Genomic DNA, 19170 nt, shown 5'->3' on the forward strand with positions numbered 1-19170 from the left:
CCCGAATCTGTGAGTGTTACCTTATATGGCAAAAAGGATTTTGCAGATGTGGTTAAGGACCTTGAGACAGGGATGTTATCCTGGATTATATGGGTCGCCCAATGTTATCACAAGGGTCCTCATAAGAGAGAAGCAGATCACACTGAGTAGTAGATGTGATGACAGAAGCAGAGGATAGAGTCCTGGAAGAGGAGGCCACAAGCTAAGGAATGCTGGCAGCCCCTAGAAACTGGAAAAGGCAAGAAATAGACTCTCCCCTGAAGTCTCCAGAAGGAATGGAGCTGTGCCAACACCTTGATTTTAGACTTCTGACCTCCAGACCCGTAAGAGAACAAATGGGTATTGTTTTAAGCCACTAAATTTGCAGCAATTTGTTACAGCAGCAACAGGAAACTAATATACAACTGTACATGTTTCTTTTTTTTTTTTAATTTTTTTTCCACGTTTTTATTTATTTTGGGGACAGAGAGAGACAGAGCATGAACGGGGGAGGGGCAGAGAGAGAGGGAGACACAGAATCGGAAACAGGCTCCAGGCTCCGAGCCATCGGCCCAGAGCCTGACGCGGGGCTCGAACTCACGGACCGTGAGATCGTGACCTGGCTGAAGTCGGACGCTTAACCGACTGCGCCACCCAGGCGCCCCATGTTTCTTTTTTTTAACATTTATTCATCCTTGAGAGACAGAGAGAGGCAGAGCATAAGCAGGGGAGGGGGAGAGAGAGAGAGACACAGAATCCAAAGCAGGCTCCAGGCCCTGAGCTGTTTGTTAGCACAGAGCCCGAAGCGGGGCTCGAACTCACGAACTGCGAGACCATGACCTGAGCCGAAGTCGGACGCTCAACCGACTGGGCCACCCAGGCGCCCCAACTGTACATGTTTTATAAGCACACATTCACAGTTAAGAACTTCTGTTAAGGGCTCTCTTTGGCAGCACATATACTAAAATTGAAAAAAAAAAAAATTCTACCAAGCACATTAGAGTTAAAACAACATTTAGTTTTTTTAAATTTTATTTTTAAGTAATCTCCACACTCAACATGGGGTTCGAACTCACAACCCCAAGATCAATTAGTGTTTATGGGGCAGAGGACTAAGAAAGCAGATAGGGAATAAGGGGTGGGGAGGGATAGAACAAAACCAGAGAGGTGGCTTGTACCTTCCCGTGCAAATGTCCAGCAAAGGCAAACAGAAGCAGGTCACTCTGGCCGCTGTGTAGAAAACAGGTTGGATGCTCTGACAGGCTTGGCAGATATTCTGGACATTGGCTCTTTTAAAGACTTCTCTGATATAAAAATCAGTCTCCCTTGTACTTTGAGTCTGTGAAGGCGATGCCCTGACGAGCAGGCATAATATTTTGGTCATTGGAAGGTATACCCTCTTGATAAATCACTCAGTTTCTCTTATGAATTTGATTAGTCTGAGTCAGTCTCTAGATCTACTCTGGGTGGCCTGACAATCTGTCCCATTTCCAGGTTTGTGAAGCCGAGGGCGACACCTGCGCTGTGCTGACTACCTTAAAATCACGTAAAGCCACTATGCAGCCAGCCTCCATCCCGGTGCCTCCCCATCTTCCAAACTTCAGCCTTATTCCTCCCTGTTTCCCAAACACCCGAAAAAGGGCTTTACGCATGGTAGGTGCAGGATGCTTGTTAGCAGCCATCCCTGCGGATCTTGTGGTTAGAATCTAGCACATTCACAGTGCCTGCCAGTGGAATAAGGTGACCTTCTCTTTCCCTCAACTCAGACTACCTTTCTGGTTTTATTTTCTGTTTCCTACCTTCCATCTACCCCTAAGAGCTCGCCATTCTCTGAACACACCATATTCTTTCATGTTTTATTTTTTCCTTTGCAGGTACTGTTCCGAGTGCCTAGGATAGACTTCTTTTATTTTTTAGTTTTTTTTTAATTTTATTTGTAAGTAATCTCCACACTCAACATGGGGTTCGAACTCACAACCCCAAGATCAAGAGTTGCATGGTCTACCCACTGAGCCAGCCAGGTGTCCTGCCTTCTCTCTTTTTCAAGAGGAAATTCAAATATTACTTCTTAGAGGTCTTCCCCGTCACTCCATGCATTCATTTGATCAATTATTCATCCATCCGTTGACTCATTCAACAAATATTGAGCACTTTACAAGCCAGGCACAATGCAAGGCATTGAAAATACGATGGTAAGCCAAAAATAAAAGGTCACCACCCTCATGGTGGTCTAGCAGGGGACCAAGTTTAATAAACACAATAGAGTATGTTCATACTGATGAAAAATCAATTACCAACTAAGATGCATGCTCTGAGGAAACAAACGCTGTTCTCTGAGAGCACATAACCAGGGAATCTTTTTAGAATGAGGGTGGATTGTGAATAGAGGGGTTCAAGGAAGGCCCCTATACGGAAGTAACAGTGAATATCAATTTGGAGGCACAAATAGGCCAAGTGGAAGCAAAAAAGGCATTGCAGACAGGGAGACTAGAAGGAACATGACCAGTCTGAAGAACTGAAAGAGGCAATGAAGTTGGGAAGTTGGAAAGCAGAGAACAAGGGGGAGAGTGGTACAAGATGGGGACTGTGAATGAGGAACGGTCAAGGCACAGTGATAACGTGACCAGAATTGCAATTTTGAAAGATGACTCTAGCTGCTGTGTGGTGAATGCATGAAAGTGGAGAGCAAGAGAGAATGGAGGGTATGAGACTCTTGCAATCCTTTAGGTGAGATTAGGGTGGATTGGGGTGGTGGCGATGAAGAAGAAAAATGAATTGCAAAGATATGAAAAATAGTAAGAGTGAGCAAGAGATTGTAAGAGTAAGGAAAGGAGTCCAAAAATAACTCCTGGTTCCTGGCTTGAGTAACAGAAACCACTGTAGTCAGGGAGAAGAGTCCTGCACACTTGAAACCATCGCCCATTTCCCCGTCTTCCATTAGAGGTCACCACTCCATTCTCACCGGGGTATTCTTGGTTCTCTGTTTCACACCCCTGCCTGCCATTAACAGGCCGGTGACACCCTCTCCCCAGTCCTCCAGGCCTGTTGTGTTGAATGGGTTCCAGTGACACTGTTTGAGTCTTATCTCTTATCTGTGAAATGGAGACCACACCCCGCCGGGTCGTGAGGCTCCTGCGAGGAAAAGATGGTTTATTTTTATTTTTATTGTTGTTAGGCTCCGTTCTATTCCATCCAGCCTTCTCTGTCGGTTTGGAAGCGCTTTCCCATCCCAGATACAACGCGCAGATGTTTCCTATACGTGTCTGGAACTGCGTCCCCAAAGGTTAACGCTGCTCTCGGTCAGAGTGGCCTCTGGAGGGTCGGCCCAGCCTCCTACACCGTTAGCCTCTTTCCGGACGGACCGCCCCTCCCGCAAAGCCCCGAAAACCGTACTTGTCACAGCAGTCCCGAGATATCGCGAGAGTTCGCAGTGCCCGTTGCGGCCCCGACTTGGAGTGCCACGCCTTCCCCGGCCTCAGAATGCCCTCCTCCTTTCTCTTATCCCGCCTCCCATCCTGCGCTCCGCTCTCGGATTGGCTGACTGAGTCGGGTCAGCTTTTTTCCAGGCCAGAAAGCGGCTCGACAGCTAGTCCTTCTTCTGGCCCCGCCTCCGAAGCCTGTGGATTGGACTGCTCAGCCAGGTGTCACGCGCCTCCGCGGGAGCGCAGAAGAGCCAATCAGGCGCTCGGCGTATTTTACAAACTGGGGAAGGAGCGCCGTAGAAGCCAGAGTCAGGAAAAAGCGGAGGCAGTGTGAGTGAGCCAGAGTGGTTCCGAGGTAGGTGCGGCATGGAGATCTTGGACGGAATGGGGACTGCGGGGCTCATAGGGAGGAGAGGCAGCTCCGGGTCCTGGGGTGAAAGAGTAGGCTCGGGATGTCTGGAGGTGGCACCCAGAACATTGGCCTTGGAAGCGTCGGTCTTCTGGGCTCATGGGTTTGGGAGGAGGTGGGAGCTTCAGGAATGTCAGAACTGATGCGCCGAACTGGCTGACTGACCTTTGATCCCAGATCCTTTCCTCCCCATCTCAGTTGTAGCCGTCATGACCACCCTCCAAGCCACAAAGGAACCTCTCCTCAGGGGTGTATCTCCTACCCCTAGCAAGATTCCCGTACGTTCTCAGAGACGCCAGCCTCTCCCTACAGTCAAACCCCGCGTCCTGGACCAGGAGAACCAAGATCCAAAGGTAAGAAGGGCCTGGTGGGTGAAGACAGTAGCTACGAGGAGGCAGCACATACCAGCAATGCACCCGAAGCTGAACCCCAGCTTTTTGTCCCCCTCTCCCTTAGAGACTGGTGCAGAAGCTCAGTATTCAACGCCCCGTCGACTCAGCCGGCCCCACGCCAAAAGTCACACATCAAACGGAGAAATCAGAAAGATCACTGGAGAGCACTCAGCTCCGGAACCCCTTGGAGGAACTGAGGCCTAGCCCTGGGGGACAAAATGTGGGGCCTAGGCCCCCTCCCCAGACAGGTACCTGTTGTAGGATCGAAAACACAGTCTCCTTGTGTGGAAGTGGGGGAACGGCCTTTGTGAACTTTCCACTACCCTGATCTGCTTACTGTAAGAGTCTTGGAACCTGCTCCTGGAAAACTCTCTACTCTTAGAAGCCCTCTCCTTCCTTCAGCAAAAGGTCATCTCTTCTAAAGCCTTTTCCAGCTTCCTCAGTCACAACCAATTGCTCTGTGTTCTCGTACTTTGTAGTACTTCTTTTATAACATGTCCATACTTTGGCTTGAGTCTGTTACCTCTCTGTACTTTGATGGTAACTTCTGGAGGATGGAGGCTGGGCTTTCTCATTCGTCTCTGAGCTCCAGTGCCTAGAATAGTATCTTACATAAAGTAAAGTTCTATGAATTTTGCTGAACTGAGTTCAATAATATGAGTCTCTTCAGCGCCCTCTTGTACCTCTAGGTAACTATACTCGGGTCCGTGGCCCCTTTGCCTTCCTCCTTCTGGTTCCTTTTCACTTTTCCTTCTGTTGCAGAGGCTCCAGGGACCGTAGAGTTTGTGGCTGACCCTGCAGCCCTGGCCACCATCCTGTCAGGTGAGGGGGTGAAGAGCTGTCGCCTGGGGCGCCAGCCCAGTCTGGCTCAGAGAGTACTGGTTCGAGGGAGCCAGGGAGGCACCATCCGTAGAGGCCAGGTAATAAGACAGGATATGAGAAAATCAGGCTGGTGTGGACTGAGGACGGACTCCTGAGCCTGTGCTGACAGCCTCTTTTGTGGTGTCAGGGTGCCCGGGCCTCTGCATATTTAGCCCCTAGAACTCCCACCCACCGACTGGACCCTGCCAGGGCTTCCTGCTTCTCGAGGCTGGAGGGACCAGGACCCCGCGGCCGGACCTTGTGTCCCCAGAGGCTAGAGGCTCTGGTGAGTGCCCTTGAGGGGCTGATACTCAGTGCTTCTGGGAGCTCTTTCTGGGGACAAAGCTGAGCTTTAGGAGAGAAGATACCTCATGATGAACCAGAGGGTTGTGGAGGCTGATGGGGCTGGTGGAGGCTTGAAGTTTTGAGGTCCACCTCTGACTCTGTTTTTTTCTCTTTCTCCCATGGGTCAGATTCCACCTTCAGGACGTTCCTTTCACCCCTCTGCGCACCCCAGTTTCCAGGAGCTAAGAAGAGGGACAGGTGGCAGCAGCCGGTGAGGAAGAAAGGATCATTTAGAAAAGAATGATCCAATGTCTGATACAGGGGTCCCTCAGAGCTAGCGTCTTCCAGTAGCTTTAGGACTTCCCACCAACCCAGAAGGGAAGAGGGAAACTTGTGGCTGCTTAGGGTGAACCCTTGGAATAGGGTTCAGCCTCCATAGCCAGGCTTTAGTATGACACGAGTTTTTTTGGGTGGTGGGGGAAGAAGGAACAGAAATGAGAAATGCTATATCTCTTTTGCTTAGTGGCTACAGCGTAGATGATGGCAATAAATGGAATTTGGGGTTGGTTCAGCATTTACTAATTGTGTAAGCTTGCCCTAACCACCAAGCTTCAGTTTTTTTTTAATCGGTCAAATATGGATAATGTTTGTATCATTAGAGGTGGTTGTGCGAAGAATTAAATGAGATGATGTTTGTAAAGCACTTAGCAAAGTGCCCAGCTCATACTTGGTACTCAGTGACTGCTAGCTGCTGTCCTTATTGTCATCAGGACTTCAGTGAGCCAGACCTCAGGATTACTCCTGGAGACCTCAGTTCAGCCTGGTGAGTTTGTGTGGCCATGGGGAGAAAACAGGGGCAGATGGGCTGTGTGCAATCGGGAGCAAGACGGGAGGGTCAGGGTGGGGGGTGGTGGAGAGAGGGGAAGGCCACATCAGAAGGAACCAGAAAGGAAGGGACCTTGATATGCTAGAGGTTGCCCAGTTGCCCTTGGGTAAAAGGAGGTGGTCCCCACTTCAGCCCTCTCTCTGCCACGTCCTATGAGATTTACCTTCCACTCACTGTTCTGTCCTCAGCCCTAAGAGCCATCATCACACCCCTAGCCCACTCAGGGTGTTCAGATTAATAAGTGATTACTGAGATAGTGCTGGGCTCCAAGGGGGTGCTGGATGTGTCCCCACCTCTGATGGTACAGTGGGGGCTGTCCAAACCCGCACACCCTCTTTGGAGGTTGCAAAACCCTATGCCAGACATCGGTGTCTGTTCTAGACACTACAGCAAATTTCCTGTCTCCTCATAGCTCCCTCTCTCCCTGAAGGAGAACATGAAGTTGTTACTCACTCTGATGAAGGAGGAGGGGGCCCCCTAGGTCTGGCCCAGCGGGTACCATTAAGAGAGATAACCCACACCAGGGTGAGATGGGTCCCTTCTGGGATGGGGAGAGGCGGGGGAGGTGTTTGGGGGAATTCTCTGGCAGCAGCCAGCCCTGAGGATTGTGGGTGGGCCTCGGGATGCTAGCTGAGTCTGTGTTTGCCCCATGGGCCCAAGGCCTCTCCAGAGGGGGACTAGCCTCTGTTTACCAGGTGTCAGGAGCCTGGGGCTGAGAGGTCACAGTCCGGTATATATTTGTAACACCATCAGATCAGTGCTGAGAATGAGACAGACCTGACATTCATTCACTCCACAGTACTCTAGGTTCTGGATACACAGTAGTCAATAAGTTTATATTCTAGAAGGGGGAGACAAAAAATAGACCCATATGTAAAATATGTAACATGTCAGGCGGTGGTGATAAGGTTAAAAAAAAAAAAAAGCGGGTGCTGAAGGGGTTGTGGATGTAGGGGAGGAGGGTATGGCAATTTCAAATAGATTGGTCTGGGCAATCACATTGAGAAGATGAAATTTTAGTGAAGACCGAAAAGAGCTGGGGGAGTGAACCATGCACATATCTGGGAGAAGGATGTTCCAGGCCAGAAGAACCGCAGATACAAAGGCCCTGAAGAGGGAAGGTGCCTCGTGTGTTTAAGAGGACTCCAGCCAGGCAGAAGCAGAGTAAGGAGGATGACAGGAAGTGAGGTTAGGGTGATGGCAAGATCCCATCGGGTAAGGATTTATAAACCAGTGTGAGGCCTTGGCTTTTGCTTGGATTGAGTGGAAAGCCATGGAGAGGGGTGATGAACAAGGGAGAGACAGGATTTGATTAGGTCTTAATAGAATAGTACTGGCTGCTGTAATGAGAAGACATAGGAGTGCAAAGGGGGAGTGATCCCTCTTCCACCTCATTCCTCCCCACAGGACGGCCGTGCCTCCCACCTGATACCCTCCCCTGGCCGTGTGGTGCCACCTTCCATCGCCCATCCATCACCCTTTGGACAGGCTCAGCGTGTACCCTCGCCTCGCACCTCAGCTCCAGTTTGTATCCACAACTCCTGGGGGCTGGGCGAGGGCAGAACAACCTGGCTGGGATCCCTGCTCAGTCTAGGTTTTGTTCCTGCTTAACCATCCTCCTCTCTCCCCAGACCTCGTATTCAGTTTTGCGGCGTCTTGCCGTTCGCCCCAAAACCCAGTTCACACCCATCCTGTCGGCCCCCAGAGTTCAGCAGGTAAGGGAGAGCGGAGAGAGTGGGGGCGGGTAGCTGGCATAGGCCAGGGCAGGGGAGGAAGGGAATGGATGGGTACAGAGAGAGCTATGATGTCTCACTTCTGTCTCAGGCCCAGTGTTTGAGTGGCCTCTCCCCTCAGTCTTGCCCTGAAGACCCTGCCCTGCCCTGGGTAAGTATCTGAAGGCTTTCCATGCTGAGATCCCGCTCTGTGTCCTGTTGGCCTGAGCCCAGCAGTTTCAGGCACGTGGGCTCTCTGGAAAAGCTACCAACTCTCCAACTCTCCCCGCTCCTCTGCTGCCCCTCCTAATCTCTGTTTAGGGCCTCTCAACTAACCTGATTCCTTCTTTGTGGACCCCTTTGTGGAACCTGGTCTTCCTGCCCCAGCCTGGCTTCCTCACACAGCCCCTCCCCTCCCCTGTGGCAGGAGCAGATTGCAATCCGGTTATTTGACCAGGAGAGCTGCGTGAGTTTGCATGAGGGTCCTGGGAAACCCACCGTGGCAGCTCCTCATGGACCCCACCCTGGCACAACCCCCAAGCTCCAGGAGCTGAAGATGCAGGTGGGTCTGTGGGCAATAGCTTTGATGCCTGATTGGCCGTGACGCACCAGGGAAGGGGATGCAGGAGAGGGAAGTATGGGAACAGGACAGTGTGGGTGGAGACTTGAACCCACACACTGACATCACCCTGGGTACTCTTCTCCCACTCACAGCGCATCAGTATCCTGCAGCAGCTGTTGCGACAGGAGGTAGAAGGGCTCACAGGGGGCAAGTGTGTCCCCCTGAATGGAGGCTCCTCTCTGGATATGGTTGAACTTCAGCCCCTGCTGGCTGAGATGTCTAGAACTCTCAATGCCCCAGAGAAGAATTCAGGGGACTTACACCCTCCCGGACTGTTACAGAACCCTGGGCTACCAAAGCCCTGCCTCCCAGAGGAGTGTGGGGAACCACAGGCCTGCCCAGGAACAAAGCTGGAGATAGCTCAGCCCTGCCCTGCAACAGAGCCAGGGCCCCCAGAGTCCAGCCATAGCAGGGAGCCTGGGATACCAGAATCCCCTGTCCAGGAACAGCCTGAGGTATCAGAGCCCTGCCCTCCAGTAGAGCCTGGACCCCTTCAGGCAGACTCCCACGGGCAGACTGGACTCCTAGAGCCCTCCCCTAGGATAGAGCCTGGGGCATCAGAGGCCTGCTTCCTGGAACCTAGAAGTCCAGAGTCCAGCCCACGGCCCTGCTGCAGTCCGTGGGCACCAGCCACCACCAACCTGATCTTCTCCTCCCAACGCCCACTCTGTGCCAGCCCCCCTATTCACTCACTCCGGTCACTGAGGCCCCCAACAGGCCAGGCAGGTAAGGAGTTGGCTAGAAGGGCTTGTGAACAAAGGAGGTCCTCATCTCTTACTGGGAGCGGGCCCCCACCTTGCACCAGCTGGTCCCATTGCTTGCATTTCCCCACCTACCCTGCCCCAGCCTGGTGCTCTTTCGGGAAGAAGGGAAGAGTTGCGCCTCGAGCTGTGTGCTGCTCTTGGCCCTTGGTGGGGGAGTGGGGAAGCGCTGGATATGACGGGAGTTTAGAGCCTGCCCTCAAGTCTCTGTGGCCCTCGGCCCTCAGGCCCCAGCAACCTGGCCCCTCGAACCCTGGCTCTGAGGCAGCGCCTCAAAGCATGTTTGACTGCCATCCACTGCTTCCACGAGGCCCGCCTGGATGATGAATGTGCCTTCTACACCAGCCGAGCCCCACCCTCAGGCCCCACCCGGGTCTGCACCAACCCTGTGGCCACATTACTTGAATGGCAGGACGCCCTGGTGAGCCTCCCATTCACAGCCAAGCTGTGCCTGCACAGCAAGCCTGTGGAAAGTAGGGTGGTGTGGGGAGAGGGAAGGCAGGGGGGCGGGGAAGCCTCTGCTTCTTTACAGTGGTCAGTGGGGAAGGGTTGACTACAGTTCAAGGATGGCTGGGCTGTGACAAGGTCTCTCTCTCCAGTGTTTTATTCCAGTTGGTTCTGCTGCCCCACAGGACTCTCTATCATGATGCGTCCACATCCTGTCCTGCCATGCGCCTTCCTTTTAGCCCTTATTTATTATCCTTCAATAAAGTTTTTTTATTATATTTTTTAAATGTTTTATTCTTGAGAGAAAGAGAGACAGCATGAGTGAGGGAGGGGCACAGCGAGAGAGGGACACAGAATCCGAAGCAGACTCCAGGCTCTGAGCTGTCAGCACAGAGCCCGACGCGGGGCTCGAACTCACGAGCTGTGAGATCATGACCTGAGCCGAAGTCAGACGCTCAACCGACTGAGCCACCCAGGTGCCCCTTTTTTTATTTTAAATGTTCATTTACTTATTTTGAGAGAGAGCAGGGAAGGGGCGGGGAGAGAGAGAGAGAGAGAGAGAGAGAGAGAGAGAGAGAGAAAATCCCAAGCAGACCCAGGGCTTCCAGCTCAGAGCCTGACTCGGGGGCCTTCCACAAACCCGAGAGATCATGACCTGAGCCAAAACCACGGGTCAGACACTCAACCAACTGAGCCACCCAGGCGCCTCAATAAAGTTTCTAAAGTGTCCAAATGTCTGTTTCCCTCCCGGCTGACCTAGGCCAGCTACGACTGTTGCTTTCCAATTGCCCACACGGTGGCAGTGTCCTCCAGCTTAGAGGCAGGCCCTGGGCTCCCCCAGGCTCCCTTACCTAAGAGCTATCCTAAAGGCAGACCGCTCCTGCCCATCCCCACCCCTCACCAAGCTCTATGAGTGTGTGTGTGTGTGTGTGTGTGTGTGTGTGTGTGTGTGTGGTGGTAGGGACCGGAGCGGGGGGCAAATGTGGGCCTTTGGGGACCTGTTCTTTTTGCTTCTTGATATCAATGCCACTCCTAGGAGCCATCAGCAACTCCCCAACCCCTAGTGCTCCTCTTATAAGTCCACCTGCATCAGGCCAAAAGCAGAAGGACCAGATCCATATCTCTGGAATCCTCCCTTGTTAGTGTCATTCTGGCTGGTGTCTCCCTACAGTACAAGGTCTCCAAGCTCTCCTGAAGCTGATACTCCTCCCTTCCCATATCTGAGCAGAAGAAGCCCTCCTCTTTTCCACCAGAGACAGACCTTGCCAGGAATAAGTAAACCTTTACCTCTGGCAGAGAGTGGTAGGGCGAGAGTCCTTGAAAGGAGTGAGGGAAAGGGTCAGCCATTTTTCCCCACGCTGTGCACCAAGTTAAGAGGCACACACATTCTCCAACTTTGCTTTATTGGAAGAGGCAACAGCAGCTGTAGCCCCAGGGCCTAGGTGGAATGGGGGTGAAATGGGGACTGTACAGAATGAGTTTTAAATGCTAGGAAAGAATTCACTCCTTCCTCCAGTTCACAGGAAGGCTACCAAGACCGGGGCCTGGAGCCTGAAAATGGGGATGAGGGAAGGAGAGAAAGTTGTGACAGAGGACGAGCCTGACCCTTCCAAACGTTTCCTGTCCTCCCACCTAGATGGGCTCCTGTTTCTGCTCTCCATCCCCGCACACACACCACCACCACCAAATGCCGGGGCTTCCTTTCTGCTTGCAGCTCCGGGTGGTGAAGCTGTTCCCCAGCTCCTAGCAGAAGAGAGGGCCCGACCTCCGCCCCTCTCGGATCAGCTTTGACAGGCGCGCACTCCGAAGCCGGCGGTCCCTTCCCGAGCCGCTCTGCTCCTCCTTAGCCCGGCTTCCTCCTCTCCCCGGCCACTTAGACCTCGGAGCGTCCCCGGAGCGCCAAGAGTCCGCCCAGCACGGCCGCCTCCGGGAGCGGGAGGGTCTGCCCCACCGCCAGGCTCTCGAAGGATAGGATGGCGCCTTGGGTGGGACCGGCTGAAGGTGGGTGAGGAGGGGAGCGGAGGCGAAGGGCGAGCGGGGGCGCGGGGGATGGGGCCCTGCTCAATCCGGGTAGATGATGAAGCCAGAGAAGGTGCTGTACTTGTTGGTGTTACCGCCGTGCACCTTCCCGCCGTCCAGCTTGATGAAGACTTCGTCGCCCACATCCAGGTGCAGGATGACGCTGTTGCTGGCGTAGTCGTAGTTCTGGTCCGCGTCCTGAGCAATGGCGCTGGCCCGGACCTAGCGGGGGAGAACAGAACAACCCACTCACGCCCCGTGCGGAGCTGAGGGTGGAGAGAAGCGTCGGGCGGAGTAGGCGCAGCTGGGCCTGTGAAGGCGGCGCGAGGGTAGCAGGCTGCAGGGGCTGGGGAGGACAAGGAGAAGGCAGGAGATCGCTGAGCTTCCCAGGCACTGCCATTTACCAGCTGTGCGACTCGGCCAAGTTTCACGCCTGCTCTGGTCGTCAACGTGAATTATAAGATGGGAGGTAATAATAGAGCCTACCTCATAAGGTTATTAGGATTAAGTGAGTTACTACGTGTGAAATGTGTTAGAATAGTACTTAGCACCTAGATAGCACTATATAGGGTTTGCTATTATTTAAACAATAAAATTAGGCTGTAGGACAACTTCTAACATTCTGAACCTGCTCTGACCTCCTAAACTTGGATTCCCTCCCTTCAGTGATAGGGCACAGGTGTGTCTGTATGTATGCAAGCAAGGGTGCGGGCCATGGGAAGGTGCAATGATGCATTCTCGCCTCTGGGTGCCCTTTCCCCTTCTAGCCCCCACCTGCGCCATGACATGGGGGTCGCCTTCTGCCCCAACAGGTAACCCCTCCTTCCCTCTGGCCTCGCTGCTGGTCGCCTCCGGCGCCCAGCCCCTTCCCCAGCCCCCCTCTTCCCGTCCCGCGGGGGCTGGTTATTAACTCATTAATTATTCATCATTATTCTAATCACTATTTACCGTCCCCAGGGCCGCAGCGCCCGCGCCGCAGAATACAGAGTGGGAGCCGCGGGCCCCCGGCTCCCTCAGAAACCGGCACACTCTAGATAGACACTTGCCCCCTCCAACTGCTCACCGACACCCTGCATAGACCACACACACCTACTCAGTGCCACATGCACATAGACGCTGCTCTATTTCCACACCTTGGCACCCTGCACCCACAGAACCTCACATCACGCACACACGCTCTCACTCCCTTACACACATACAGCCCTCACTCCCATACAGACACACATACACACTCTTTTCTTGGGTTCCTGGGGTGACCCTGCTGGGAGGAGACCCCAATGCAGTGCCTACTAGTCCTGGAGCTGGAGGGTGCGGCAGCCGGCAGCCGTAGCAGGACCTGGGTTCAGACACCAAGACCAGCAGGCCTGATGCACCACGGTCAACACCACCCCATGGTGCGGGGCATTCGGAGGTCACCGCTCAGCCCCAGTCTTACCTCCTGCGATTTGTGGGGCCCAGGCACCTCCCCAACCCCCGCCCCTGCGGCTTCTCGTTCCCTCTATGTGTGTCCCGGCCCTCCAGCTGAGTCCTTGGAGCTATTCTCCCAAGCCAAGGTGGCAGTGACTCCGACTCTGACCACAGGGGCAGGGAGTAGCAGAACCTGGAGGCCAGAGGTTGCCAGGGAAGATGTGGGGCCTACAGAACCAGGCCTGGGGCCAAAGCTTCTGCTTGATCTGCCCTTTGCCTCTTTCCCCCTCCAAATCCCTTCTGTCATGCCGCCTGGCTGGCCCCTGAGCTGCCACATCATTTCCACCTCTGCCTACTGACTCAGTATTAGTATTAGGGTAAGGCCAGCTGTAGAATTGGTCCCAGGCCCTGGGCGAATGCGTTCTTTTTTATGTTCTACTCAAAAATCCAAGCTAAATGCCCCCACATGAGAACAGCTGCTGACAGCCCATGGCCAGAGATCCGGATTCCATTCTAATTTGAAGGAGCCAGACTCCAGGTAACTCGACCATGGTGAGGCTGAGAAACCCAAAAGCCAGAAGACCTGTCTCAGGAGAGAGGGTGACCAAAGACAGGATAACTGGCAGGGAAAGACACCAAACAAGTTTGGTGTAGGGTTGCCTATATAGTTGGAGTGTGAAATAGCAGCTGTAGAGACATTAAGCTTTGTGTCCCGAGTTCTGATTCTGACACCATTCCTCATGCTCGTTGAGACCCTGGGCAGGTCATTTCCTTTCTTTGGCGGCTAATTCCTCTTTGGCTAGATGAAAGGATTCATAAATTATTGGCAGCCTGGCGTTTCTAGACTCAATGATGTTGTTGGGAGAGGGGTTCGAATGCAGCCCTCCAATGTAATGAGTGCAGGGAGATCTAGAAAGCTACCCTGTCGCCTCTGGGCCTGGGGTGGGGGCATCTCACCTGTCCATTCTTCATCAGGTCGGCCCACATGCTGGTGCCGTCACCGCCGCGCATGAGCACATGGTAAGCGAAGAAGTAGACACCTGGCATGGGGCAGGTGAACTTGCCGCTGGCCGCCTCATAAGCGTTTCCCACGTTGGTCACCACGTCGTCGAAGCGCAGCACCTCATAACCTTCGTGTGGCCGCCGCAGACCCGCGTAGAAGGCAATGCGAGGCACGTAGCCGGCAGGGGGCGCCACCCCGCCAGGGCCTGGGCCGGGAGGACCTGGTGGACCTGGCCTGCCCGGCTCTCCTGGAGGCCCTCTGGGACCTGGGGGTCCCGGTGGCCCTCGCAGACCTGCCTTCCCGCGCCTGCCCACCTCTCCCTTGGCGCCGGGAGGGAAGGGGGGCACGGAGGAGGGCGCGCCGTCGGGTCCCGGGCCTCGAGGCCCGTGTGGGTCGCACACCATGCGGCAGCGACCCAGCATCTCATAGTGCGCCGGCCCGCGGGAGCTGTGCACCAGCAGCGGAATGGCCACCAGCAGCAGCAGCACCATGGCCACCCCGACGGCCGCGCCCGCCACCCGCTTGCGGCGGCTCAGCCGCGACGCGGCCAGGGCCAGCAGATCCTCCTCACTCTTTGGCGCAATGGCGGCGGAGGCCCGGGGCTCTCCGCGGGCCCCGGAGGCGGTGGCCGGGCTCGGGCTTGGGTCGGGACCCCCCCGACGGCTGCGCCCGGCCCCCCCGCCCCTGCGGGCTCCCGCCTCAGCGGTGCCGTTCCCCAAACCTTCCGTCAAGGCGGAGGTTCCCCCCCACCCGCCCCGTAAGTTGGGCCAGGGGCCTCCCGACGGTTCAAAACCCGCGGTCCTCTATTACCCTCCTGTGCAGCCTAACGTCCCCGGGCGCCTGAAATCAGCGGCTTCTCGGACGGCTGGTTTCTTACAGATCTAGGATGCCTGCTTTCCGGACAGCTGCCTTCTCAAGGATGGCGGCGCCTAGGTCCCCGGCTACCCAGACGGATCGCTCCCGGCCGGAGCAGGGGACTACTCTCCGCTCTCTGGACGTCCCGGGCTCTGCGCTGCGGGTGGCGCCCACCGGACGCGACCTCCTTGGAGGTTTGCGCTCTGGTTCTTGGAGAGCACTGACGCGCCTCTCTACCCCAGCCACGGCCCCAGACCCTGCTAGAGCCTGGCCCCGCGTTTCTCCCCAGCTAGAGCTCTCCCTCTCTGCGTCCCTAACCTTCCTCCCCTCCCTCCCGGGGCGGCAGTGCGGGTGGTGTGAGCCGCTGCGCGGCGGGAGCCTCTATAAGCGGCCCGGGGCGGAGCGACCCCTGGCGCCCAGAGTGGGAAGCGCGGGGGCGGGGCAGGCAAAGGCCCCCACCCGCGTCCCCCCAGCTTCTCGGTGCCTGCCTGGTTCTGAGCGGATTCTGCAGGGGTTCGCTGCCCCCACCCTATCCTTACTTTCACCGCACCCAGAGTTCGGTATTCCTGGATTCCAGAGGAAGCCAGAAATAGATATGGGATAAAAAAAGGGGTCTAGATTCACGCAGAAAAAAAAAAGACAGAGGTGGATTCCAGAGCTAAAAAGCGCCCTCCACCAAAAGAAAAGAAAAGCCCACAAACATACAAGAAGGGTGAATAAAAGAAATTCGCCACCCCACGCCCCTCAGTGCCCGTGACCCAATAACATTTGGTAAAGGGTTCAATGAGTACATGTTGGCCTGAACTGGAAAAGGCAAATTTCCAGCCACCTCCACCCTCGACCCCCAGTGTTGGTGGGTGGGGGTGGGGGGAGCGCAGAGCAGAGGGTGAGGGAGAGAGAGAAAAAACAGATCAGTCTGGGGGAGCGAGCAGGAAACCGACAGGAAAGCAGAGAAGGAGCGACAGAGACATCAAAGAGACAGAAAGCCAGCTAGAGACGCAGAGACAGAGACAAAGCTTCGAAAAGAGACTAACTGACAGGCCCAGGAGGGGGAGAGGGGAGAGACAGAGACAGAGAGAGAGAGACAAGAGCTGAGACAGGTTGACAGATCGAGAGAGAAATGTAAATGGCGCGCTGCGGAGAGACACCCAGGTCCGTGTTCGGACTCCAATGTGACATATCAACTGTGGGGAAGATGCGGGGGCGGGGCGGTTTTTTCCAACAGAGTGGTATGCTCTGGGTCTGTGCATTGTGACAGTATGCTGGCAAGTGCGGTCGGGCCATGGGACCCCGGTCTGGTGTGTTCCTGGGTGAGTGGGATTGTGGATTGTGTGTTGTCTTTGTGTGTGTGTGTGTGTGTGTGTGTATGAGGGCTGGTTGAAGGGAGGTTTCTGTACTTGGCTTCCTCTTAGTCTCTACATGTGGGACCCCACGAATGCCATCTCTTCTTAGGACTGAAGAGTAGAGAACCTGCTGGGGAGAAAGAGTCAGAAAGCAGCTATCGGCTCACTTGTCCTGCCCTGCCCAGCCCAGCCCAGCACCACCCCTGCCCTGGTCCCAGACCTTGTCCAGCCCCAGCATCTCTGCCTCTTTTCCCTTCCTAAAAGTCTGTGTTTCGATGGAAACCCAAAGAAGCTGGTCCCCACGTAGCAAATGTTTGAGGAAGGGATTTGAAGTTGGTGATGCAAATTAACACAACTAAAATGCAGATTAAATGCTGGGCGCCCTCCTGTGAGAGGTGACAGTTTCTGTCATTCCGAGTGACCAAGAGGGGACCCAAGCTTTGATAGATCCCTCTCTGTGAGGGGTCAGGGTCCATGAAAAAAGCCAGTGGCTTCATCCTTCTTTAGGGTTTGGCACCTCTGGGGGAAATTTCTTGCTCACAAGGGACTCCAGGGCCAGAAGTTTGGAGAAGGGGCAAAAGTGAGGATGTTTGGAGACCCTGGAGGTGTGCAGCTGCAAAGGACCTCTTATCGACTAGGATAGGCCAGGACTGTGATATATAGGAATAAGTTGTGCAAATGGAAGGCACAGGGCACACCAGGGCATGATTATTGGGCAAAAGATGATCCCCTCATCTCATTTTCCGTACCCCTTCCCTGCACCTCCCATCCCATAATGGTGCAGGAAGAAAGAGGTTGCTGAGGCTGGGCCAGTGTCGAGAGAGGCCCCTAGAAGCTTGAAAGGGTTGGGAGAGAAAGGATTGGCAGTCAGTGGGGGAGGGGCCTCCTCCTCCAACCATAAATACAAATTTTATTCAAGGTCTTTGTCGCCATTTGTCTTCCTCGGGGGGGTTGAGGGCCATGTCGGCCCCGTGCATGTCTAATTCCGGAACTGCTCCCCCAGGCTGGATGATGGATGGATCAGAGAGGAGAGAGCAGGCCAGGGCTCACGCTGGCCTACCCTGCCCGATCTTCAGGCCCCTTCGTCCCCAGGTCCTGCCACCCTCTCCTTCCTCCTCCCTCCTCTCCTGCCCTCCCTCCACTGACCAGAAGCCCTCACTGCTCAGCCCCACTCCCCACCCCACTCTCCTACTCACCAAGGCCCTCTTTTTGAGCCCCTCACCTCAGCCCCTTTCAGGTCCCAGCCCTCTTCTCTCTGGAGCGTCCCTTCTCCTCCCGTCCCCAGCCCAGGCTGTGAGCTGCGGTGACCAGCAGGGCTGCAGGCGGCAGCGGGTCTGTGTGGTGGGGGGAGCAGGCTTGGCTCACAGGGAGCCGAGGGGCCAGCTCCATGAATTTATTCATGTTCTGTTGCTCTTTCCCCACGCTCTGGAATGAAGCTGCCAGCTCACCAGGTCCTTATTGCTTCCCCTGCAGCTGTCACATTCGGCCGAGGAGGGACCTGGGTAGGGTCAAGGCCGGCCGGTGCTCCGGGGGCCAGGAGCCAAGTGTCTGGGCTCAAGAGGAAATGCCAAGGCCCAGGCTGGGATCTGGGACAATTTATCCAGAGCTCCTCAGGCAGCCAAACTGGGAGGCCCCAAGAAGGTGGTGTGGTTGGGAGTGGGAAGTAGGCAGAGAAGGGTCTGCTACAGGACATAGCAAGGGCTGTGGAGGTGAGGATGAGTCTGATGGGGGAATGGGAGGAGAGAGGAGGCCTTTAAAGAGTCCCCTAGACTCCCCTATGTAAAAGCACAGCTCAGGAGCGCCTGCCTGGCTCAGTCGGTGGAGCATGTGACCCTTGATCTTGGGGCCATGAGTTCAAGCCCCACATTGGGCATGGAGCTTACTTCAAAATAAATAAAATAAAAGCACAGCCCAATCTGAATCTTACCTTAACCTCCATCCTTGACTCTGCACTAACCCTGATCCTAATTCCAAATTATACACTTGACTCCTCTTCAATCCTAAAATGAATCCTAACTCCATAACCTGAGCCTAAATGGAACACATCTCTTGTCTCTCTTGCCCTGGAGCCCAGGGGTCTCCCAAGAATTTCCCCCAGAGCTTACAGCCAGGTGTGTGTCAGAGTTCTGAGGACCAGACTTTGGATTAGCATGTGATTAGCATATGATTTGCATGTGATATGTGCCTTCTACTCTGAGGAAGTTTTCGTGTTAAAATTTTATGAAGTCTAGTGGAAAGGTCCTGGCTCCTTGAAGGTTCTCTCTTTTTGTTCCTTCTCCCACACTCCTTGTCACTGACCCAGGCCCGCTCAAGGGAAGAAGAAGAGTGAGGAGATGAGCAACAGAGGGCTCATGGGAGGAAAGATCCTAGCAGTGTGACCTGTCCCTGTCACTTGCAGTGTAACCTCCACAGGCCTCAGTTTCCTCGTTTGTAAGAGGAGGCGAACCAGCTGGCTGACGTCACATTAAGATCTAAGAAAGCACTTTTGTTTCCTTGCACTCTCTCCTTCCTCACTTTTCAGGGTAATTCATAGCGTGGCCCCCCTCCCCTCACAAACATTCTGGCTTCCTGTTCCCACATCTAAGACTATGCAGAGCTGGAAGCAGCCTGGGTTGCCTGGTACCAGACGCCTGGTATGAAGAGAAAAGAACTTTGCACACCTGAGGGGACAGGGGATAACATGGAAAGGGAAATAATACTGTATTGTAGGGCTTTTATATGCACGTTCTTACTACGTCCTCGAAGCACCCCTGAGTGGTAGATATAT

At 54.5% G+C, this 19170-nt stretch overlaps 2 protein-coding genes across 3 annotated transcripts; one reads left to right on the forward strand and one right to left on the reverse strand.

Annotated features, from left to right (window-relative positions):
* The first annotated feature begins 3598 nt into the window (after nt 1-3598).
* On the forward strand, nt 3599-10058 carry LOC122473350 (trophinin associated protein). 2 transcript variants are annotated; one of them, XM_043563791.1, is made up of 15 exons: nt 3599-3756; nt 4009-4163; nt 4267-4450; nt 4965-5122; nt 5212-5349; nt 5537-5619; nt 6119-6171; nt 6647-6759; nt 7642-7758; nt 7866-7949; nt 8059-8118; nt 8374-8508; nt 8661-9294; nt 9557-9750; nt 9929-10058. In XM_043563791.1, exons 2-15 carry the CDS (start codon nt 4020-4022, stop codon nt 9974-9976), a joined length of 2145 nt encoding a protein of 714 aa, XP_043419726.1. In that variant the 5' UTR covers nt 3599-3756; nt 4009-4019; the 3' UTR covers nt 9977-10058. The 2 variants fall into 2 exon arrangements, with proteins under 2 accessions (XP_043419726.1, XP_043419727.1); XM_043563792.1 differs by lacking the exon at nt 6647-6759 and having other exon boundaries at nt 3624-3756; nt 7642-7949.
* A 1102-nt stretch (nt 10059-11160) lies between these two features.
* C1QL4 (complement C1q like 4) lies at nt 11161-15437 on the reverse strand. Its single transcript, XM_043563794.1, has 2 exons — nt 14160-15437; nt 11161-12017 (listed from the first exon to the last, which is right to left on the reverse strand). The coding sequence occupies exons 1-2, from the start codon at nt 14694-14696 to the stop codon at nt 11838-11840; spliced, it is 717 nt and encodes a 238-aa protein (XP_043419729.1). The 5' UTR covers nt 14697-15437; the 3' UTR covers nt 11161-11837.
* Nucleotides 15438-19170: the final 3733 nt, after the last annotated feature.

The sequence above is a fragment of the Prionailurus bengalensis genome, chromosome B4 (assembly GCF_016509475.1).
Source record: "Prionailurus bengalensis isolate Pbe53 chromosome B4, Fcat_Pben_1.1_paternal_pri, whole genome shotgun sequence".
Taxonomy (NCBI): Eukaryota; Metazoa; Chordata; class Mammalia; order Carnivora; family Felidae; genus Prionailurus; species Prionailurus bengalensis.